This window comes from Pan troglodytes, chromosome 11 (genome assembly GCF_028858775.2).
Source record: "Pan troglodytes isolate AG18354 chromosome 11, NHGRI_mPanTro3-v2.0_pri, whole genome shotgun sequence".
NCBI classification, from domain to species: Eukaryota; Metazoa; Chordata; class Mammalia; order Primates; family Hominidae; genus Pan; species Pan troglodytes.
Window position 1 is genome coordinate 12,770,515 of NC_072409.2, and position 24,591 is coordinate 12,795,105.

At 39.9% G+C, this 24,591-nt stretch overlaps 1 protein-coding gene and 1 pseudogene across 11 annotated transcripts in view; both read left to right on the plus strand.

The window, feature by feature from the left end:
* MAPKAP1 (MAPK associated protein 1) overlaps positions 1-24,591 on the plus strand; it is a 266,415-nt gene that overhangs the window by 21,278 nt on the left and 220,546 nt on the right. For 9 of the 11 annotated variants that reach the window (XR_010148846.1, XM_003312320.7, XM_003312321.7 and 6 more), the window contains 2 exons: positions 13,438-13,765; positions 16,180-16,269. The exons of the other annotated variants lie outside the window; for them this stretch is intronic. Coding sequence is in view for 8 of the 9 variants with exons in the window: in XM_003312320.7 (XP_003312368.1) it covers positions 13,507-13,765; positions 16,180-16,269 (349 nt within the window). In the remaining variant the exon portion in view is untranslated. The remainder of the gene's footprint in view (positions 1-13,437; positions 13,766-16,179; positions 16,270-24,591) is intronic. 11 annotated transcript variants of the gene reach the window in all.
* Positions 10,759-10,902, plus strand: LOC112204504 (U2 spliceosomal RNA; annotated as a pseudogene).

Genomic DNA, 24,591 nt, shown 5'->3' on the forward strand with positions numbered 1-24,591 from the left:
CATGAGCCACTGCACTGGCTGCTTTTCTTAATTGATATGTGGTTACCCTGAAGACCAGGTAAGTGGAAACATTACTCTGTTGAATTCTTCCACTTGTTTGAGCAAACTTCAAACGCTAAGGAGCTGATAGAAGGAAAATAAATCTTAGATTGTAATGGGAGACCTATCTATTAAACCAGCAGCATGGATGGGGGTCCTTTTTGGTAAACTCACGGGACAGCCCCTTGGGAACGAGAAAGATGCACCTGTTGTCTATTCATTCCACAATGAGCTCTTATTGAATGCCATCCACATATACTAGAAACTGGCAGCATAGTGATGGGTAAGATAGTGTCTTGAGAGTTTAGAAGTTTAGAAGAGAAAACCAACATGTAAACAGATTATTTAAAAAGAAATGCCAATGTGATTTGTTTGCGATCTTTTATTTGTTCTTTAATTCATTCATTCCTTAACATGACAACCAGGGAGATTCTTTTAAATGTGAGACAGATCATTCACAATCCTCCAGTGACCCCTCATTTCACTTGGAGTAAAAGCTAAAGGCCTTGGGATGGCGTGTAAGGCCCTACAGACTCACCCCAGTCTTTCAGATCTTATTATCTACTACTTGCTCCTTGGCGGACTCCTTGCTGCTCCTTGAGCAGTGTGAGGCATGTTCCCCTCTGCTTGGCAGACCTATTCCCTGGAGTGTCTACATGGCTTGTTCTCTCACCTCCTTCAGGTGTTAAGTCAGATGTCACTTAAGTGAGGCATTCCTTGACTATTTCATTTACTGTTGCAACTCACGGCTCCACCTAGCATTATCCATTTCTTTCTCTGTGCTATTTTTCTTCATGGCACTTCTAACTCACTATATAATTTACTTCTTTGTCCTGCCATGAGGGCAGGACTTTGCCTTCTCTGCTGTGTTTTCTGCATCTAGAACAGTGCCTGGCACATAGTAGGCATTCAGTAAACATTTGTTGAATGAGTAAAATCAACAAACACTTAGCACCTTACTAACAGGCAGTGTGCCGGGTTAATTATTTGGTAGAACTAGGAACTAAGTGCAGTGAAATGGGCACATGGAGGGAGCAAGCCGGGTGCGGTGGCTCAGGTCTGTAATCCCAACGCCCTGGGAGGCCGAGGGGGAGGATCGCTGGAATCCAGGAATTCAAGACCAGTCTGGGCAGCATGGTGAGACCTTGTCTCTGCAAAAAATTAGCCGGGTGTGGTAGTGCATGCTTGTAGTCCCAGCTACCTGAGAGGCCAAGTTGGGAGGATCGCCTGAGCCCAGGAAGTTAAGGCTACCGTTGAGCTGGATTTTGAATAATATGTTAGGAGGTAGTCAGGGGAAGAAGGGTGAAAAGGCTTCTCAGACCAAGGGCTAAGTCTTACGGAATGCAACTTGTCTTTATTGTAGTTGTTTGGGCTTTGGCGCTCCTTAGGGTAGACTAAAATTTCAGAAAACAGACTTGAACTTTTTTAGCCCTTAGAAGGTTTAAGCATAGATTTTAGTAGCAAAGTTCTATAGTTTAGTTTCAGTATAAACAAAACAGTTTCGAGGGAGTTGAAAATTACCACAAATTTAGTGGCTTCAAACCTCACATTATTGTGGGGTTTTTCAAGCTTGGCATTATTCATATTGATATTTGGGGAGGTATAATTTTTTGTTGTGGATGCTGCCTTGTGCATTGTACCATGTTTACTAGCGTCACTGGCATCTACCCACTGGCTACTAATAGCAGCCATCTCTAGTTGTAACAACTGAAACTATCTCCAGATATTGATTGCTTAAATGTCTCCCAGGAAGAAAAACCGGCTTCCATTTGAACCATTACATTATTGTTGATGGGATCTGTAACAATTTCACAAATGATTTGGGGAGAGATTTATACCTTAATGAAGTAACCATATTTATGAATCTAGAATTGGGTAAATTTAAAATTGTTGGTTCCTTAAAAATGATATTCATATGACTCACTGTAATGATGGTAGAAATAAAATGCTATTAAAATAGGTTGGACTCTGGGTGATACAGAAGGGTTTACCAAGGATGAGATACTTCTGTTGGACTTACAAGAATAAGATTTGTATTGGAGAAGGGTACACCTGAAATAAAGGAGCATCATTACCAAAGGCCAGCACATATTCAGTGCAGTCCTGGAAGTTGCAAGATGGGGAGGGAAGAGGTAGTGAAATTGCATTTTAGAGAGCCTTATGTGTTATATGTGAAGGGGTATAGGCTTATTTTCCTTCACTATGCTGAATTCATTTTCTTTTGCTGCATGACAAATTACCACAAACTTATCTGCTTAAAACGATATGAATTTATGATTTCACGGTGAGTCAGGAGTCATGGCTTCAGCTGAGTTTTGTGTTCATGCTCCTAAAGGGATGAAATTAAGGTGTCAGCTGGCTATATAGCTCATCTGGAGGCTCACTAGGGAAAGATCTTCCAAGCTCTCTCAGGTTGGGTAGTGGAATTCATTTCCTTGCGGTGATATGACTAAGATCCTCCTTCTCTTGCTAGTGGTTGGCCAGGACCATTTTCAGCTCCTAGAGGCTGCTCTCAGGTCCTTGCCATGTGTAGTTCCATAACATAGCTGTTTGCTTCTTCAAGGCCGGCAAGAAGACCTCTGTGGCTTAGAATTGCTCTCTTCAGGTGGCTAAGATGGAGTCTTAGATAATGGAAAGTAATCAAGGAAATGACTGTCCCATCACCTTTGCCATGTTTTATTGGCCAGAAAGAAGCAAGTCAGATTCCACCCACACTCAAGGGTAGGGGACAACAGAAAGGGGCAAGAATTTAAGCCAGGCGCAGTGGCTCATGCCTGTAACCCCAGCACTTTGGGAGGCTGAGGTGGGTGGATCGCCTGAGGTCAGGAGTTTGAGACCAGCCTGCCCAACATAGTGAAACTCCATCTCTACTAAAAATACAAAAAAATTAGCTGGGCGTGGTGGCGGGCACCTATAATCTCAGCTACTAGGGAGGCTGAGGCAGGAGAATCGCTTGAACCTGGGAGGCGGAGGTTGTGAGCTGAGATCGCACCATTGCATTCCAGCCTGGGCAACAAGAGCAAAACTCCGTCTCCAGAAAAAAAAAAAAGAATTTAAAATTCTATCTACTGGGTCCACCCTCAGAAGATCCATGAAGGCAATGGCCAAAAGTCTTTATTTTTGCTCAGCAGTGTATCTTTGGTGCCCAGCATGTAGTAAGTGCCTTATAAATATTTGTCAAATGAATGAAACCAATGAATGAATATTTGGTAGACAATTGAGTGCTAGTTACAGCTTAAGCTCCTAAACCGGTAATTTCACATTGAGAAACAGTCTAGTTCTTTTGGCATTATTTATATTCTTCAGTTTAGGTAAAACTAGTAAACATTTTGACCCGAGATCTTAAAGTAAAACGTAAAATTGTTTATTTTCACAAGTGTCAGTCAAATCTATTATGTCAGAGAGACAACACCCATTGGAAAAATAATTTAGGGGCTACATTATACCGAACTGGCAGATTTCTTGTAACAGCTGGAAATGTTGGCAGGTTTGAAGTTTTGGGGGTGGTGGGTGGTTAGGTTGTTTGAAGTTTCACAGCTATTGCTAGCACATAAACATTATTTCAAAACACTTTGAAAATACAGATTGTTTTATAACAGCTGAATAACAGTATTTTATTCTAACTTGTGCTTAGAACTTTATAGTTTAGTGTGGTTTATACTTAACAGTTCTTCAACCTTATAGGAAACATCTTTTGAGTAAAATTTAGAGTTTTGAGTTGTCCATTGATAAAGTGCCATTTTATCTGTACAAAATGACATTTCTGACACCAAAGTCTATGTTTTTCCACTAGATCCTTGCTATTCAAACTGAGGTTAAGATAGTCCTAGGATGTGCCAGGGTGTAGTGGAAGCTACAAAGTAACCATGGTACATTTTCCTGAAGTATCAATTTTAGTGATGTATTTGAAGATAAACATTTTTTTTTTCCTGTTAAAACAAACATAGGGGAGGGGCACAGTGGCTCATGCCTGTGATCCCAACTCTTTGGGATGCCAAAGTGGGAGTATCGCTTGAGCCCAGGAGTTTGAGACTAGCCTGGGGAAGATGACAAGACTCTTGTCTCTACAAAAAAATTTAAAAATTAGCTGGGCGTGGTGGTGCTTGCCTGCAGTCCCAGGCTGGGGTGGGAGGATCACTTGAGCCCGGGAAGTCAAGGCCGCAGTGAGCTGTGATCACACGACTGCACTCCAACCTGGGTGACAGAGCGAGACCCTATCTCTGTAAACAAACATACATAGGTGCAGTGTAGTATAAAATAGAATACAAAATATGAATGAATTCTAAAAATAAATTTCTTATGGTGTGTTACTGTAGGTGGCTCCCCTAGGTTGTCTCATACCTTGATTTATGGTCACTGTCCCATGCGCTTCAGGTGTGTCCGTGGAGAAGTGTGAGAATCACTCTACCAGGTTCTTTTTTAACTGGATCTTGGCAGATGTAAGATTCTGAGGCATTTCGAGGTTAGTGGCATAAGACAAGAAAACCAGGGATCAGGATTCCTTTGTCTGAGGGAGACATTTGATAGAAGAAGAGACTGTGCCTCCTGGTAGGTTAGTGGGAGGCTTGTCCCTGATGACTTAATCACTCATGGGGCCTCAGCAGGACAGCTGGAATGACAGAGATGGCTGAGCTTCTTTCTCCCCATAGTCTTTTACCCCTGACTTTTTCCCATAATTCAGAAGTGGTCCAGAAAAGGCCAGGGCAGAAGCTGCAAGCGCTCTTGAGGCCAAGGTTCAGAATTTCCACAACATTCCTTCCCCTATATTCTGTTGGTCAAAGCAAATCGCAGTGTGAGTCCAGATTCAAGGATGAGGAAATAGACTCCACCTCTTGATGGGAGGAGCTTCAAAAATTGTGGTCTTAAAAAATCTACCTTGTCTCCTTGGGCAAGATACTTAACTCCTTTAAGCCTTAGTTTTGTTTGTTTTTAGATCTATAAAATGAGGATAGTATTAATGCCTACCTCCTGAAGTGGCTGTAAGGATTAAATATGTTGTTACATGAAAAGTGATTAGTACATCTCATGGTAAGAGCTCAGTAAATGTCAACTGTTACTGTTTCACTTGTGTTTCTGCCTAATGAAAGCATAGCTATCCTTAAATACTTCTGCCTTCCTTTCTGAAGTCTTCTGTGATGTTCCTGTCTCTTGGAAAACATGTTGTCTTAATATCTCATTTGGTGGTGGGTTTATCTTGCTTTATGTTATTGTTCCCTATGTATATGACACAGCTCCTCTGTTGAAGTTTGTAAGTAAACTTCTGGAGGGGGCAGGCCAGTATTTATACAGTTTTTCATTTAGTGCTGAGATGATTTTGTGAATGAATCTCATTCAAAATAAGATAAATCATTTCTGTTACTTTAGTCTAGTAAGCACTTTTAGTCAAAATATGGAAATAAAAATGTAAAAAGAAGAAACAAACTCTCCAGATATATAGTCTCACAATTTACTGCTTAGTGAAATTGGGCATATTCACATGGAGAAGATTTTAATTCCCTGAGGGGGAAAAAAGCTCAATTTTTGCTAGTCCAAAAAATAAATGAAGATTTAATTTAGAGTTAAATTGGAGAGAGTTAGAGAAAGAGATTTAAAAGCAATAAAGTGTTTTATTTTAATGGTCACTTCAATTATTTTTGAATTCCAGGAGGTATGAATTCTGAGCTTTAACTAGATCAAAGGATGTTGAAATCTTAGTTAAAAAATAAAAAAAGAGGGTCTGTTGGTTTTCATAAAGGCAAGACGTTGTATATAATAAAAAGCCTTTTTTTCTCCCCTCACTTGTAATCATTCCTTGTTGTGGAAAATAAATGTGAGTGTTCCTATGACACGTTTAAGGACTCCTGTACAGGAATTAGCTTTAACTTGCCTAATGCTAATAGTGTGAAGTCGGGGTACAGTGTGGAAAGGTTAAAAAAAAAAAAAAAAATCTCGCATCTGCTGTTACATGTTGTTAACTCCCTCAGCAGACATTAAATCATTTCAAGTACAATAATAGTGTGGGAGGTAAATTAACTAACCATTAACAGTCTTATAAATACACAATTAACATGCCAGCATTTATATGGCACATTGATGGGGCAGCAGTAATTTTTGATTGGGAGTTTGCAGACCTTTGTGAAGCCTCGGGCTGTTGCCTATTCTGACAAGTTTTCACAGATTGCAGGTGAGAGATCAGAGGGAAGTGAGCGGGTAGTGTTTTGAGAAAGTCCAGGAAGGGGAATTTCCTTCTAACCATTGGATAGACGTGAGCATTGTAAGTCGTGTTGTTGCCTATCTCAGGTCCTTAGAGACTGAAGAAGTATAGGGCAGGCTTATTTGCTCGTAGTGAGTTATTTGAAGAAATAGAGTATTTCAGGTATAGACTTGAAGTAAAGGTACATGAGTCACTAGGGATTTTAAAAAATATTCCTAGACGTAACTAGATATTTAAAGTAAACCCTTACTCTGTGATTTCAGGTCAACAACGAGATGATCACTGAAGTTCCTTTGTTCTGTGAAATTTTGTGACTTTTATTTTTTTGAACAACCATTACATGCACTGATTGTTTCTTGCTGTTGTACAAGCACTGTTGTTAGTGGAGGGGAGCTAAGGGTTTACTCTACTGCATAACACATTTGCTCTCTTATGTCTTTCACAGAGACCCATGGGAGAAATTTCTCTCAGGCCTTAGATACAAATGAGTACAATAGGCTTTTAAAAAGTCGTGTTCAGCTGGGCACGGTGGCTCACGCCTGTAATTCCAGCACTTTGGGAGGCCGAGGTGGGGGGGATCACCTGAGGTTAGGAGTTCGAGACCAGCCTGGCCAACATAGTGAAACCCTGTCTCTACTAAAAATACAAAACTTAGTGGGGCGTGGTGGTGCACACTTATAATCCCAGCCACTCAGGAGGCTGAGGCAGGAGAATTGCTTGAACCAGCGAGTCAGAAGTTGCAGTTAGCCAAGATTGCACTGCTGCACTCCAGCCTGGACGACAGTGCGAGACTCCGTCTCAAAAAAAAAAAAAAAAAATTGTGTTTATTATGACTATTGTAACTTTGTCCCTCTTTGTTTTGAGAGGCTCTGTGGTGTAGCGAGTAAGATCCCAAGCTCTTGAATTTGATTTTTTACTTCTATGTGTTAGCTGTCTGGCTTTGGGCAAGTTTCTTAACCTTTCATTGTCTCAGTTTTTTTCATAAGCCATTATAAATAAAGTTTGGAAATGAGTGTATGTAAAATTATCCAAAATTATATTAAGACGTGATGCCCATCAAAACCTACTAAAAATTATTCCCATGTTTAGAACATGTTCCTAGTTACCACAGGCAGGTTTCATGATCATTAATGAATACAGATGGGTGTGTAATCTGGGAACAGTATCCGAAGTACATCTGAAACCACTCTTAGCACTTAGTAGAAACTTAGTAAATATTTGTTGAATATTTATTCATTTGAAGTGTAAAAGGAGACCCACCTAGTATATTAAAAATGCCTGGGCCGGGCGCGGTGGCTCACGCCTGTAATCCCAGCACTTTGGAATGCCGAGGCGGGTGGATCACGAGGTCAGGAGATCGAGGCCATCCTGGCTAACATGGGGAAACCCTGTCTCTACTAAAAATACAAAAAATTAGCCAGGCGTGGTGGCGGGCGCCTGTAGTCTTAGCTACTCAGGAGGCTGAGGCAGGAGAATGGCGTGAACCCGGGAGGCGGAGCTTGCAGTGAGCAGAGATAGCCACTGCACTCCAGCCTGGGTGACAGAGCGAGACTCTGTCTCAAAAAAAATAAATAAAAATAAAATAAAATAAAAATGCCTGTGTTGGCCTGGCATAGTGGTTCACGCCTGTAATCCCAACACTTTAGGAGGGCAAGGCTGGTAGATAGCTTGAGCCTAGGAGTTCAAGACCAGCCTGGGCAATGTGGTAAAACCCCATCTGTACAAAAAATACAAAAAGTAGCCAGGCATGGTGGTGTGAGCCTATAGTCCAAGCTACTTGGGAGGCTGAGGTGGGAGAATCACCTGAGTCTGGGAAGTTGAAGCTGCAGTGAGCCGTGATCATGCCTCTGCACTTCAGCCTGGGCGATGGGAGTGAGACCTTGTCTCAAAAAGAAAAAAAAAATTGTGTTATTTTGGGACATCTCTTTCTTTCCTTCTACTGTGCATGGATATCCCTATTGCTTCCATTTTTAGTAAAACAAATCTTTATGCTTTAAAGAACGTGGTGTTAAAAAGTGTGAGAAAGAAGCTGTGAAAAGTGGGAAAGCTTAGGCAAGGTGATATTATTTATCCGTGGCCTAAAGGTATGTAAAAAGGTCTGTCTTATTTTGTTATTATTATTATTTTTGAGACAGAATCTTGCTCTCTCGCCCAAGCTGGAGTGCAGTGGCAATTTCGGCTCACTGCAACCTCCACCTGCCAGGTTCAAGAGATTTTCATGCCTCAGCCTCCCGAGTAGCTGACACTATAGGTACGCACCACCACGCCCCCCTACTTTTTATATTTTTAGTAGAGACGGGGTTTCAGCATGTTGGCGAGGCTAGTCTCGAACTCCTGACCTCAGGTGATCCACCTGCCTTGGCCCCCCAAAGTGCTGGGATTACAGGCATAAGTGACTGTACCGGGCCTTATTATTTTTTTCAGATGGAGTCTTGCTCCGTTGCCGAGGCTGGAGGGCAGTGGCACCATCTTGGCTCACCTCTGCCTCCCAGGTTCAAGCAATTCTTCCACCTTAGCCTCCTCGCCCAGCTAATTTTTGTATTTTTAGTAGAGATGGGGTTTCACATGTTGACCAGGTCAGTCTCAAACTCCTAACCACAAGTGATCCGCCTGCCTCGGCCTCCCAAAGTGCTGAGATTACAGGTGTGAGCCACTGCACCCGGCCAAAAGACGTCTGGCTGTGTCAGAGAATCAAGAGTTGGTAACATCCAGGGAAGGCATTCAAGGCCTGAAGAGACAGCATTTGTGAAAGTGTAGAATAGCATTTCTAAACCTTGTTCTGTGAAATGCTGTTATACATTGATATGTTTAGTATTCCTACAGAAAACAATATTTATGGATGGAATAAGTTTGGGATATATTGTTACTAGATTCCTCCCTCTTGGAGAGTCATAATACACAAAGTACATAATTTAAAAGCTTTGGTAAGTCCTGTGATGAAACAGCAAGAAGAAAACCTCTTTAACTTGGTTGAATCTGGTGTTTCCTAGACTTTTTAAAAAAACTTAAAAATTTTAAATTGTGGTAAAATATACATGGTATAAATTATAAGTAAAATTTACCATTTTAACCATTTTTAAATGTGTAGTTCATTGGCATTACATACATTCATATTATGGTGCAACCGTCACCACTGTCCATTTCCATAACTTTTCCATCTTCCCAAACTGAAATGTACCCGTTAAATACTTTTTCCCCATTACTACCTTCCTCCAGCTCCTAGCAACTGCTGTTAGACTTTCTGTCAGTTTGACTACTTTAGGTACCTCATATAAATGGAATCATACGGTACTTGTCCTTTTGCGACTGGCTTATTTCACTTAGCGTAATGTTCTCAGGGTTCATCAATGTTGTAATGTGTCAGAATTTCCTGTGTTTGAAGGCTGAACAATATTCCATCGTTATATACCACATTTTGTTCACCCTCTACCATGTATTGTTAATCGCTACTTAGTATTGTGTTGTTTGTATGTGTCATGGCATATGTGTACTATTGTAGGTTCCTTTTAGATTTCCAGTATTACAGATTACTCTGAGATAAATATTTTACACAATTATCTCCTTAGAACAAATCCTAGAAGTAGGATTGCCCAGATAGTATTCATGTTTTATATTTTGGTAAATATTACCAAATTACCGTCTTAAAAGTCCCAGTTTTCATTCCTTCATATTGTGCATGAGAGTGCCCATTTCTCTGAACCCTTGCCAGAGTTAGATTTTTAAAAATCTTTTTGATCTGTGCACAACTGATCAGAGAGTACAATTTGTTTTTATCCGTGATATGTATGTCTTTGTCTTGGAAATCAAACATAGCTTCAAATGATAATTTGCTGCTCTTTGGGAGATTTTTTAAAATATTCTTTTGGGTTTTGAAAAGTAGTCTTGTTAGAATAAGTTGAATAGTGTTCCAAGGGGACAATTTTGAAGGGCATGTTGAAGAGATGCTCTTGTATTACGAAAAAAAGGCAATCCTTTATTTATAATCACACACTTACACCTGGCACATTCATATATGACTTATCTCTACAACAAAATTGAATAGTCCTTGGAAGTTAGACAGCAACATTTATTGAACTCCTGCCATGTATAACAGCCTTTGTTGCCAGAAGGAATATGGTGTTATGAACCCTGTCCTTGTGGAACTTATAGTCTAAGTCTTTAAGTACACGTAATTGGAGGTAAAAAGTGACATACACAATAATATGTTTTCTGGGGCAGTCCTGTGGGAGTTCCATATCAGAGCTGGTAGGGAATAAATATTTTTTGAATGAATCATACAGATTCCTTAATGTATGAAGTCATAGTGTCCTAATAGAGAAGATATCTGCTGCTGTTGAGGCATTTGTTCTGGGAGGATAAAGCTGGGAAGTTGGTATGTGCCTTCAGAAGTGTTTGCCCATTCCTCTTATCTTCAGAAGTGACCTGTTTCCCTAGAATAGATTTTATTGAGGGCACTTCAGTATACTTTTGTCACTTTGCCTTTTGCCATTTGACTTTTTGGTGCTAGAACACCTATTAAATATCTGATCACTTCTCGGCCTTTTGGCTAAGATCAAGTGTATTAAATGTGTGACTTCTCATTAAAGCCCTTGTTTTTGCAAGGGAGAACTATTCAGTATGAATTTGAAAGCACCTGCCTCTCTACTGGTGACTAGCTGCCTTCCTTTCATGCCAGGAAGATGGCTTATTGTGATTGCTGTAGAAGGATGTTTGCAGCTCTGATCTGTGATACTATGCTTCCACAAATACTCTCATTTATAAATAAATGTGTGGTGTATACATTTTTTATGGTTATAGAGAAGTTTGTATTTTTACAAGTGAAATTTAAATGCTCATTGTTAATTTCATATTTTTTTTCTGATCAATATCCTTAAAATGGTAGATTGACACTAATACTTCAGGGACCAGATATCTCAGAAATTTGATGCTTAAAGGAATCCCATGGTATTAGGAGATGTACTAGGTCTGTATTAGGGTATTAACTTTTTGATTCAGGGATACCTTACTCACCTTTGCATTTCCCATTAGCCTCAGAGTAAAATAAGTACTCAAGGAATATATTAAGAGGAAAAAAGTGAAGATTAATGTAATTTGCTTGATTAGAGATGCTCCTCAGTTAAATTTCTTTTTAATCTCAGTATCTTTATTTTAAGACCCACTTTAAGACACATCAGCAGAATGATGTGTTTCCAGACAACAATTTTTAAAACCTTAGTTAACTGTAAGGATTTATTAGCTAGATTTCCTCTCTATGTTCCATTTCTAGAAGAAACAGATTACAAGAAAATCTGGTGTTATAAGTCCTTCTGAAAGTAAGTATCTTCTAGGACTGTTCCTGGAAACATAGTCAATCCAGCTTTCATATTCCTTGTACTTCTCAATGATTTTGCAGGGGCAGAGAAGTCACTCAGATGACTTGCAGTGTCCTCTATCACAAAGGAAGCACAGACTTATTTTATGTGCCACAAACTTACTAAGACAGATGGGATATTGACATATTTTAGGACTACTTTAAGCAAGAATTGATCATTGAAATTATTGATTTTTTATCATTATTATTAATAGCTAACATTTATTTAATTACATGCCATGTATTTTTTTGAGCATTTTACCTGCATTATCTCCTGTATATCCTGTCACCCCTGAAGCTTCCATTTTATAAATGAAGGAAAAAAAAAAGGGAGGCTCAAAAAGGTAAAGTATTTTGACCGAGATCTTATAGCTAACGAGTAATAGGGCCAGGGTTTGAACCCTTTCTGTCTCTAGGGCCTAGTACCTAACCGTTGTTCTGCAATATTTTCTTTGTTGAGTATTTTCACTTAACTGAGAGGGTGCTATCTTGTTACTAGAACAAATATTATTACAGTGTTTTTTGTATGTTTGTTTTGTTTTGTTTTTGTTTTTAGAAGACAGGGTCTCACTATGTCACCCAGGCTGGAGTGCAATGGTGAAATCATAGCTCACTGCAGCCTTGAATGCTGGGGCTCAAGTGATCCCCCCACTTCAGCCTCATGAGTAGCTATGACTACAGGCATGTCCCACCATGCTCAGCTAATTAAAAAATAATAATAATTATATATATATATTTTTTGTAGAGATAGAGTTTTGATTGTGTTGCCCATGTTGGTCTTGAACTCCTGGACTCAAGCAGTCCTCCTGCCTCGGCCCCCCAAAGGGTTGAGAGTACAGGTGTGAATCACTGTGCCCGGCCTCATTACAGTTTTAACAGGACTGAGGAAGCAGTTTTTATAATTAAGTTTCTAAAATAAGAAGTTGATCGTATAGTAGGTAATTTTGATTATAAGTTTTATTTTAAAAACACAGGCCAGGCATGGTGGCTCACGCCTGTAATCACAGCACTTTGGGAGGCCAAGGCGGGCGGATCAACTGAGGTCGGGAGTTTGAGACCAGCCTGACCAACATGGTGAAACCCCATTTCTACTAAAAATACAAAATTAGCTGGGCATGGTGGCGCATCCCTGTAATCCCAGCTACGCGGGAGGCTGAGGCCGGAGAATCTTGAACCTGGGAGGTGGAGGTTGCAGTGAGCCAAGATCACGCCACTGCACTCCAGCCTGGGCAACAAGCGCGACACCCTGTCTCAGAAAAAACACAACAACAACAACAACAAAAACACAATGCTATCTTGACAGGAAAATATATTCATTAAGCAACATTAATTTGGTGGTACATCGTTTTTATAAAACCCCTAGTAACTCTGAAAGCATTGTCTGTGCCCTTTTAAACACTTCACAACCATATGACAGGAGGGGAAATGTAGACTGATGAAATACAGTTTTGTACTTTAGCACATCATTTGAGGAAAATACAACTTGTTCCCCCATGACCTTATAAAGTAATGAGAAGATTGCATGATAGTGAAGGGAGAAAGAAAGGAAAATATATTGTTTTAACAGTAGTTATGTGCTTCGAGTGGCCTGACTTGTAAGGAGTTGCTGTGATTTGTTTTGCAAGAGTGCAAGCCTTCCTTTCTGATTCTATAGAGATCTCATTGACTAGAGCTGCAGCCCCTAGTGCTTATAAGGATTTCCTTTCAGCTTAGACTAAATCCTTTTAAGCTCCACAGAACAGGGATAAATGTTGATTTTCAAGGTGGCATTTTACTACACTGAATGTGTCTGAAAAATGATTCAGTCATTTTCTGCCTTATTCTTAAATATTTGCTGTGTACATCATGTTTCTAGGTAGGTGAGCTCGTGAAACAATATGAAGAGGAGAAAATAGCCTTTTAAGGAAATTGGCCCACAGAAAGGATGGCCTTCTTGGACAATCCAACTATCATTCTAGCTCATATTCGACAGTCACATGTGACCAGTGATGACACGGGAATGTGTGAGATGGTTCTCATTGATCATGATGTTGACCTAGAGAAGATTCATCCTCCTTCAATGCCTGGAGACAGTGGGTCAGAAATTCAGGGAAGCAATGGTGAGACTCAGGGCTATGTATATGCCCAGTCAGTCGATATTACCTCAAGTTGGGACTTTGGTATTAGAAGACGCTCAAACACAGGTAAACATTGTGTTCTAGTCATGTCTTCTGAGCTTTAAATCAGTAAACAGTCTTATGGAATAATGCATAATATTGGAATAGGCTTAATGGGGGATGTTTCCGGGTATTAATAGGAACATGCATATGTCAGACTAAGAGTGAGTCTGAGCAACATCTCCATCTCTGCGACTGCGAATGGAGAGGGCCTCTAGAATATTATTAGAAGTAGACAGAAGGGGGATAGTGAAAAAGTTGGTTAGGAGAGACATGTTGGACATTTCTAACAAGTCATTGTGTAGAAAGGCAAGTGGACCGGCTTTGAGTGTCTTCACACAGCAACATTAGTCCCAGTAGGTAGACTACCCGGAGACAGATTTCAGGTTGACATAATAAAGAGCATTTAATACAGAGAGGTGATCACCCAAAAAGAGCAGGCACTTCTTGCCCCTGGAGGAATTGTGGGGGAGTGGGGAAATGGGAGGAGACACCTGAGTATTTGTTAGGGCTGGTTTTAGTAGGATTCTATACATAGGGTGTGAGATTAGAAAAGGGGCCCCTGTTTTTGATACTTTGCCTTTATTTTCTTAAATTGATCACCTTTTGATTTTTCTGGCTTGAAAACACTCAACTTTGGTATACATGTATTTAGTCATTAGCTTTAAAAGCTTATTGCCCATTTTCCCACTTATATTTTTTTGGTGGCCTTGTTTCAAGGGGAATGTGATGAACCAAGGACTTTTTTTTTTTACTTAGACAAATTATTTAGAATACATATTGTAGTTCTAATATGACAGGTATTCTAGGAGGTAATTTTTTTTAGATAATCAGAAAATATAATCTTCAAATTAGCAGTAACCTGCTAACTCCCAGGAAAGGTAATGGCAAGGAGATATAGTAGAACACTGAAAATACTTACATATTTATTTTCATGGTCCAAATGTAAAACACACATAAAGGAATATTGGAGGTAGAGCTGGATACAATTTACTGTGAAAGGCACATTCAGGTTTTGGTTCAGAATTCAGTATCTGTGACATAAGAATAATTTGCTCTCATGATGAAAATAATTAATAGCATTTCCCAGTATCTAAAGGAACTTTTGTCAAAATAGGATTTGAGTGAAGGTTTGAATATAATTTAGAACCATTGATTCTCAGTTCTCTAGTTGAAACTGACTTCCTTGCAGGTTATTGAGATGATATCTTATATGACAGGTTGAATGTATTTCAGTGGGAGAATGCTGCTAAATTGAGAGCTTTATGATTATATTACTTTTTGGCTGTACCCTTCACATTTATTAATTGCAATTGAATGTATTTTTCTTCAGTGGAATTTGGTTAGATATAGTGACATTGTCAGAATGCTCTTCCCAGCATAGTTTAAATTTCTGGTAAGATTATTTTCAGTGTTTCCCTACCACAATGCTAAGGCAGAAGTGGATAATTTCCTATCTTGAAAGAGGCGGAAAAAGAGATGTATTTATTTTCTATTAGCAAAATGCTGGGATAGGAAGCTGAAGATTAGCAAGAGAAAACTCATTTCAAGAGATGGCATCAGTTGTGACTTTCTTTTTTATTGTGGTCTCTGTATGCAGCAGTTGTTAAGTGCATGCTGGGTGGTATTTCTCTAAAGGATCAGTTCACTGATTTTTGAAGGTTGATCAGCCAGTGGCAATATAATCACAAATGCATAATTTTAGGTGACTCTTGTTGGAATTTCTTTAGGTAGCACTTAGATGCTAATAATTAATTGAGATTGTAGGTTGTCTTAGTGACCAAAGAATTTACTTTTTATCCATGCAGCATATCTTAAAATTTTGTAAAAGAAAAATTGTTCTTTTTAAGATTTGACTAATGTTACAAAGATACAAATCATTTATTTTACTACCTATAAACTGTTTCAGCCCACTGAAGAAAAGCTATGCTAATTTATATAGCTTTGACATTTTATAATTTTCATGATTTTTAGATAAAGGATTTTATATTTAAAACTTTAATAGTCTAGTCTGAGTTCATTTATCTTTAATTTTTGAAACGGGTAGAGTAATTCATAACAGTAATTTTATTCCTGTAATGTAATATTCACTTCAGTTCATTTGTGCATTAAAATTCCTTTAAGACCGTTATTAATGATTTATATAATGAAATGTCATATTAATCACAGAAGTTTTCACATTTTATTATTCTCTTCCATGTTAATACTATCTTTATGATCTCTATTAGTGTTTTATATCCTCTAATTTCAATTATAAATCAATAATATTTTCATGTTTTTGTTGGTATTTGCTTTTCAGGGGTGCCACCTTTAAAATTTTATGACTTTTTCTCTACATATGCAATATAAAACATCTTTATTCATGTAAAGGTAGTTAATTATGTCTTTGTTTATGGTAAACTTTCATTGACAAACTTATAGTTATAATATTTCTTTTCAAGCTCAAAGATTAGAACGACTCCGAAAAGAGAGACAAAACCAGATCAAATGCAAAAATATTCAGTGGAAAGAAAGAAATTCTAAGCAATCAGGTAAATGGAAATGATTTTAATTCTTAATTTGAGATTTATATATTTAGTTTATTATATAAGAACTTTTATTTTTAATTCATCCTTTTAAATCCTCTGGACTTAGATACCTCTAGTGTTTTGAGCTTTGAGCTCTTTCTCTTGTGTGCCTTGACCCTCTGAAGCTATATGCTCTTTAGTTCTTGGCTTTTTGGCCACCCTTCACTCTGGGTCACAGGGATTGATGTGTGCAGGGGACATTTTTTACAAGCTGTCATGTCAGTATTTTTTTCTGATTTTTTAAAAAAATATAGGCCAAGGAGTACACTATGATTTGATTTTTATTATTATTATTTTTTTGAGATAGTGTTTCACTCTTTTGGCCCAGGCCGGAGTGCAATGGCACGGTCTTGGCTCACTGCAGCCTCTGCCTCCCCGGTTCAAGCGATTCTCCTGCCTCAACATCCTCAGTAGCTGGGATTACAGGCGCATGCCACCACACCTGGCTAATTTTGTATTTTTAGTAGAGATGGGATTTCACCATGTTGGCCAGGCTGGTCTTGAACTCCTGACCTCCAGTAATCCACCCACCGTGGCCTCCTGAGGTGCTGGGATTACAGGCATGAGCCACTGTGCCCAGCCGATTTTTTTTTTTTTTTTTTTTGAGACGAAGTCTTGCTGTGTCACCCAGGCTGGAGTGCAGTGGTGCCATCTCGGCTCACTGCAACCTCCGCCTCCCTGGTTCAAGCAATTCTCCTGCCTCAGCCTCCCAAGTAGTTGGGACTACAGGTGCACACCACCATGCCTGGCTAAGTTTTGCATTTTTAGTAGAGATGGAGTTTCACCATGCCAGGCTATTCTCGAACTCCTGACCTCAAGTGATCCACCTGCCTTGGCTTCCCAAAGTGCTGGGATTATAGGTGTGAGCCACTGCGCCCAGCCCCTGTGATATTTTGGATGAGTTTCTAGGTTACAGATTTCTCTTGGCAGTTCCAACCTAGACTTTCCCTTGCCCCATTAGTGGGCCTAGTAACAGTCTTTTTTGCATATATGCAAATTCTTTTCCCTTAGTGTAAAAACCATTATGTTGCTGGTATTATTAGCATTTGCTGTATATTTTCATATAGTATGTGTATAAAGGCTGGCCATATTATATACTTTTAAAGCTTCAGTCTCAGCAAGAAGAAAAGACTTGGGGAGAAAAACAATTTCAGAAATAAAATGCTATTAAAATATTTTATAGTGGTTATATCATGTTTCCTAGACTTTCTCTTTTTCTTCTCCTTTAAAAGAAATATCTGCAGTCTGTCTTCTGTATCCTCCCAGCACCTCCCAATATCATATCGGCATGTAATAGACGCCTAATAAATATTTGTGGATTGGCTCCATTGTTTTGTTTTTTTTTTTTTTTTTTTTTTTTTTTTTTGAGACGGAGTCTCGCTCTGTGGCCCAGGCGGGAGTGCAGTGGCGCAATCTCGGCTCACTGCAAGCTCCGCCTCCCGGGTTCATGCCATTCTCCTGCCTCAGCCTCCCAAGTAGCTGGGACTACAGGCGCCCGCCATCACGCCCGGCTAATTTTTTTGTATTTTTAGTAGAGACGGGGTTTCACCGTGTTAGCCAGGATGGTCTCGATCTCCTGACCTCGTGATCCGCCCGCCTCGGCCTCCCAAAGTGCTGGGATTACAAGCGTGAGCCACCGCGCCCGGCCTGATTGGCTCCATTGTTACACAATAATTATAAGTCTAATAATATTAAGGTTTATTATACTAATAGCAGCCTCTACCTCGTGCTCTACTAGGTACTTTACATGCATTACCTCTATTGCAGTGATCTTGCAAGGTGTAGGTATCGTTGCTATTGTTTACAGATAAGACAAAGGCTCAGGGATTTGATGAACTTGCCAAAGTTACCCAACATGGAGGGAAGTGTGATAATGAGATGTTTTGTGTCCAGCTCTGCCTGCATATAAAGGCCACTCTCTGCGCTAAATCACTCTGTAAAGTGCTTCTTGATTTCTCATACTATGATTATAAACTCAAGTATCCTTAGCAGGTATGATTTTCTTCATGACTGCTACTAAGTGATGACTGTGTAGAACCAGAAGTCCCAATTACTTGTTTTTCTTCCTTATATCTCATTCTGACTTCCTTGAATGCAGTAGTTCTTCTTGAATTTCTCTCTAGTTTTACTCTGAATACTTTCAAAATCTCACGAGGCTAGCCCCTTCTGTTGATCCAGTTAATGTTTCTCTTTGTTGTATTTAATACAAACTGAAAATACTTTATATCACTTATCTTATTCACTTTTTTCAAATTTTTTATATATCTTAAAGCAGTTCTTATTAATCTCTTCTTGATCAATGAATACAGAGCAAGTTTATTTAAGCTCCTCTGTCTCTCCAGCCACCCTTTATTTGCGTTCTTCACTTCCATAGCTTAAAAAATTATAAATAAAACGCACAGTGAGGCCAGGCACTGTGGCTCACACCTGTAATCCCAACACTTTTGGAGGCCAAGGTGGCAGATCAGTTGAGGCCAGGAGTTTGAGGCCAGCCTGGCCAACATAGTGAAACCCCATTTCTACTAAAAATACAAAAAATTAGCCAGGAGGCAGGCAGATCACTTGAGGTCAGCAGTTTTAAGACCATCCTGGCCAACATGGCGAAACCCTGTCTCAACTAAAAATATAAGAATTAGCTGGGCATGGTGGTGTGCGCCTGTAATTCTAGCTACTCAGGAGGCGGAGGCATGAGAATTGCTTGAACCTGGGAGGCAGAGGTTGCAGGGAGCTAAAATCGCGCCAGTGCACTTCAGTCTGGGCAACAGAGCGAGACTGTGTCTCAAACCCAAAAATATGGTGAATAGAGTACATCAAATATAGGTGCATCAGTCCCTTTTACAATGTGAGAAGTAAGTTCTTCAGCTTAAATTTTGATACATCTAATAAATAGAGGATTTTATTTGCTCCCCCACTTATTTTTTAAAGTCTAATCTACTTTAATTTTTGTTCATTGTTTCACAGAATATGCTGGAGAAATAGTTATGTCACTTTTTGCTTTCATTTGTAACCATACTGTCCATTGTAGACATGTACTTCTTATACTTCTCTCCTTCAGTTTCCTTCTCTCTCTTTTCTGTGTCTCACGGATTTTGATAATTGAGCCTGTGGTCTTACTTCTGGAGAAGCTCTTTAATGTGTATGTTCATGCTTGAACTGTTATTCCCTGATTCTGGCCAGACCAGCAGCCTGCCTGGTAGTCATTCCTGATGGTTAGAGTGAAACTTATCAATGCACAAAAGAATGTCTTTGGATTCTCCCTTAGGCTGGGTCCTATCATTAAACCACAGCTTGGCACTCTGGGTGTATTGAAGCATGCTAGAAAAGTGGAATCAGCAGTCCACTAAACATCTACCTGGCAAACTGAGCAGCCATCCTATTTTTATACATCTCCCACAAACGTACTCTCTCAGCAAGAAATGCCACATCTAAATCTTTTTGATCTTTATTGAGAATTTTGGACGGGTAATTATTTATTCATTCTCTCCTTTTAAGAATTGGGGGTCTCACTGTGTTGCCCAGGCTGGCCTCAAACTCTGGATTCAAGTGCCTCAACCTCCTGAGGAGCTAGGACTACAGGCACGTGACACCATACCCAACTTCATTCCCTCATTCTTTTTCTATTATTTATGCTTTGCTAAAATCCTTTCATTTGTTTTTCTTATCTTTGTTTTATTTCATTCCCCACTAGAAGAATCATCATTCTAAACAGGATGACCACCCTGGAAGTATTCTTCTTCCACAATTATTCTGTCAACATCCAGTTTATCCTTTAAGACACAGCATAAGGGCAGCCTTTTCATAGAGGAGATAGAGGGTTTGTGGAGACCATCTAGTCCATACCTCAGTTCTTTATGAACTTACTGATCCATGTGCCATGAGACCACATGATAAATGAAATACCTTAGAGTAAGATCCTTGTAATATTCCTGTAACTAAAACTGCATGGATAGATAAGAACATGGTGTCATCAGAAGGGTGCTTTGTTAGGAATAATGTCATATTAAGATCCAAATATCTTTAATTTTATTATTTTAAAATGGTATTGGTATTTTATTCTGTACATAATTAGTTATTACCCTTACTCATTGAATCATTTAACAAGTATTTCTTTCATAACTCCTGTGTGCCTAATAATTCTGTGCTGAGCGCTAGGAGGACTACATGAATCCTCTCCTCAAGAAGTTCGAAGTCTAATCGGCAAATAAGGCTTCTTATGCATGAAGTTAAATAATAATGCAAAACAACAATGTAGCTTATTTATATCAATTATTTACATGTACCTGAAGTTTTGTGTAACTTCTATTATTGGTTTTTTTAAGTAATGATTCCCAAATACAATGGAGGTATAAAAATCAGAACTGCATCCAAAAGTGCATGTTATAATAACATTCCCTATACATTTCTAGGCCTCACCTGTGGAATTCTTGATTTAGTAGATGGGGGTTGGGGCCCACAAAGTTATGTGTTTTTTTTTGTTTTTTGTTTTTTTTGAGCAACAAGGCTGTTTATTTCACCTGGGTGCAGGCGGGCTGAGTCCGAAAAGAGTCAGCAAAGGGTGGTGGGATTATCATTAGTTCTTATAGGTTTTGAGATAGGTGGTGGAGTTAAGAGCAATGTTTTGGGGTCAGGGGGTGGTTCTCACAAAGTACATTCTCAAGGGTGGGGAGAATTACAAAGAACTTTCTTAAGGGTAAGTTACGGTTTTCAGAAGGTCCCTGGGTGATTCTGATGAGTAATCAGCTCAGGGTATATAGTATGTTAGCCACTAAGTTTATTTATTTCTTTTTTGTTTGTTTGTTTTTGAGACAGAGTCTCCTTTTGTCACCCAGGCTGGATGGAGTGCAGTGGCACAGTTTTGGCTCACTGTGACATCCGCCTCTGGGGTTCACACAATTCTTGTGCCTCAGCCTCCCTAGTGGCTAGGATTACAGGCGTGTGCCACCATGCTTGGCTAATTTTTTAAAAAACATTTTTAGTAGAGGCAGGGTTTTGTCATGTTGGCCAGGCTGATCTTGAACTCCTGGCCTCATGTGATCCGCCCGCCTCGGCCTCCCAAAGTGTTGGGATTACAGGTGTGAGCCACTGTGCCTGGCCTATTTCATCTTCATTCAAAGCCAGTAAATTAGCTGTTAGTATGTCTCTTTTACAGGTGAGAAAACTGGTGCTCAGAGGCCAAATAACTTTCCCAAGTTACTTGTAAGTAGTAAGTGGTGAAGCCAGAATTCACCTCCTGGACAGTTTGACCCCAAAGACTTTAGTCTTTCTACTCTGCTCTGCTCCCTCCCATATCATTGGCAGAAAGGAGCTGCTTCTGAAACTTTGGGTATTGAGGAGTCTTTGGTGTTCTCTTGTTCCGTTCTTTTTCTTTTTCTTTTCTTTTTTTTTTTTTTTTTTGAGAGTGTGTCTTGCTCTGTTGCCCAGGCTGGAGTGCAGTGGCACGATCTCTGCTCACTGCAACCTCCGCCTCCCAGATTCAAATGATTCTTCTGCCTCAGCCTCCCAAGTAGCTGGTATTACAGGCATCTGCCACCACGCCTGGCTAATTTTTGTATTTTTAGTAGAGACGGGGTTTCACCATGTTGGCCAGGCTGGTCTCAAACTCCTGACCTCAGGTGATCTGCCTGCCTTGGCCTTCCAAAGTGCTGGGATTACAGGTGTGAGCCACCATGCCTAGGCTGTCTTATTCCTTTCCTTCTCTGTCAGCTATGGCCAGAGTTTGGGGAAGTTGCCAAACCCTGTATGTTAAAAAAAAAAAAATTCAGGTCCAGTGGCTCATGCCTGTAATCCTAGCACTTTGAGAGGCCAAGGCAGGAGGATCACTTGAGCCCAAGAGTTCGAGGCCAGCCCTAGCAACATAGCATGATCCCATCTGTACACACACACACACACACACACACACACACACACACACACAATTAGCTGGGCATGGTGGCATGCTCCTGTAGTCCCAGCTACTGAGAAGATTGAGATGGGAGGATCACTTGAGCCCAGGACGTCAAGGCTGCAGTGAGCCACAGCACTCCAGCCTGGGCAACAGAGGGTGACCCTATCTCAAAAAGCAAAAGAAGAAATTGTGTACAAAAAAAATTAAAAATGAAAATAAGCTACCAGTAATCTCACATCTAGAGGCAACTGCTGTTGTTACCATTTTGATGTATTTATTTTAGATTTCATTTATATATGTGAGTATATATATTTTAAACTATTCAATATTTAATATAAAAATATGTAGATATATATTTTGACACAGGGTCTCGCTCTGTCACCCGAGCTGGAGTGCAGTGGCATGATCATGACTCACTGCAGCCTTGACCTCCTGGGCCCAAGCAATCCTCCTGCCTCAGTCTCCCAAGTAACTATGCCACACAGGTGCATGGTACCATGCCTGGCCAATTTTTACAATATTTTGTAGATGGGGGGTTTCCCTGTGTTGCCAAGGCTGGTCTTAAACTCCTTGACTCAAGCAGTCCTCCTGCCTTGGCCTCCCAAAGTGCTGGGATTACAGGTGTGAGCCACCATGCCCAACCTCAAATCATATTTCATATGATCTTTTTTGTATTTTTTGTGCATACAAGTAGTTCATAAAGATAAAATGTGGTTGTCTCCATATAGATCCCGCACTTTTACATTTCTTATTAACATTATTTCCACATATTTTGTGTTACCATTGTATTTTTATTTTGTTTTTTTGAGATGGAGTCTCGCTCTGTCGCCAAGGCTGGATTGCAGTGGCGCGACCTCGGCTCACCGTAACCTCCACCTCCCATGTTTGAGCTATTCTCATGCCTCAGCCTCCCGAACAGCTGGAACAACAGGCACATGCCACCACACCTGGCTAATTTTTGTATTTTTAGTAGAGACGGTGTTTCACCATGTTGGCCAGGCTGGTCTCAAACTCCTGACCTCAAGTGATCTTCTCGCCTCAGCCTCCTAAAGTGCTGGGATTACAGGCATGAGCCACCATGCCCAGCCTACCATGATAAATAGGACATTCTTCCTCATACCTTTGTTATTGGTCTTTTGTAAATAAATCTGTTATTTTATTTTTTTTTTTTTTTATTTTTTTTGAGACGGAGTTTTACTCTTATTGCCCAGGCTGGAGTGCAGTAGCATGATCTCGGCTCACTGCAACCTTTGCCTCCAAGATTCAAGTGATTCTCCTGCCTCAGTCCTCCAAGTAGCTGGGATTACAGGTGCCCGCCACCATGCCCGGCTAATTTTTGTATTTTTGGTAGAGACGGGGTTTTACCATGTTGGCCAGGCTGGTCTCGAACTCCTGACATCAGGTAATCCACCCTCCTCGGCCTCCCAGAGTGCTGGGATTACAGGTGTGAGCCACCGCACCTGGCCGAAATGTGTTATTTTAATATATTTGTTTTGTATCCCGCTGCTCCCTAAATTCTTATAGTTCTAGTATGTTCCATGCATAAGTTCTGATACACATTCTCATCTTCTGAATGCTATAGTGTGTGCTTTTTCATAAAGCTGATGATAATTAAATTTCCAGGCTATTTATTTTTTTAGTTTTGTGTTTGTTGGTGAAGTCCAACTGTTTATATTGGTTAGGACTTTTTAGTTGCAAATAACAAAAAGCAACTTGAAGGAGGGCTCTCAAGAAGTATAGTCTGCCTGATGAATGGCTTGAAACCAGAAGGAAGGGCTCGCATGACTTCTCCCATCTTGTCTTGGCTTCTTTCTGCGCATCTGCTCTCTCTGTCCTCCCTTCCTATACCGTACCCCAGCAACTTTTTCTACTTCTCTGGTCCAGACTTATTCATTCAACAAATATTTATTATTAAAAAATAATAAATTATTCCTTCAACAAATAGTGAACAAGACAAAGTCCTTGTCTTCATGGGGCTTATATTCGATTGGGGGTAGATAAACAGTAAACATAATGTGCCAGAATGGGTAAATGGCATGGAGAAGAATATAGCCAGGTAAGGGGGATAAGGAATGCTAGGCAGAGAATTTTGCTATTTTGTGTAGGGTGGCCAAGGAAGGGCTCATTAGGAAGGTGCTGTTTGAGCAGAGATCTAAAGGAAGTGGAGGAGTGAGTCATGCATATATTGGGAGATGAGTGTTCTAAGAGGAGGAAATAGCAAGTGCAAAGATTCTGAGGCAGAAATGTGCCTGGTGTATTCAAAAAAGAATAACAAGGAAGGATGCCTGTTGGTTAGAGCACAGTAAGCATGGGAAGAGTGGGATCAGAGAAGTCAGTAGTGGGGTTCCTAGTTATAGAGGGTCTGGTAAGGAATTGTATTTTTTCTCTGAGGTGATTTGATC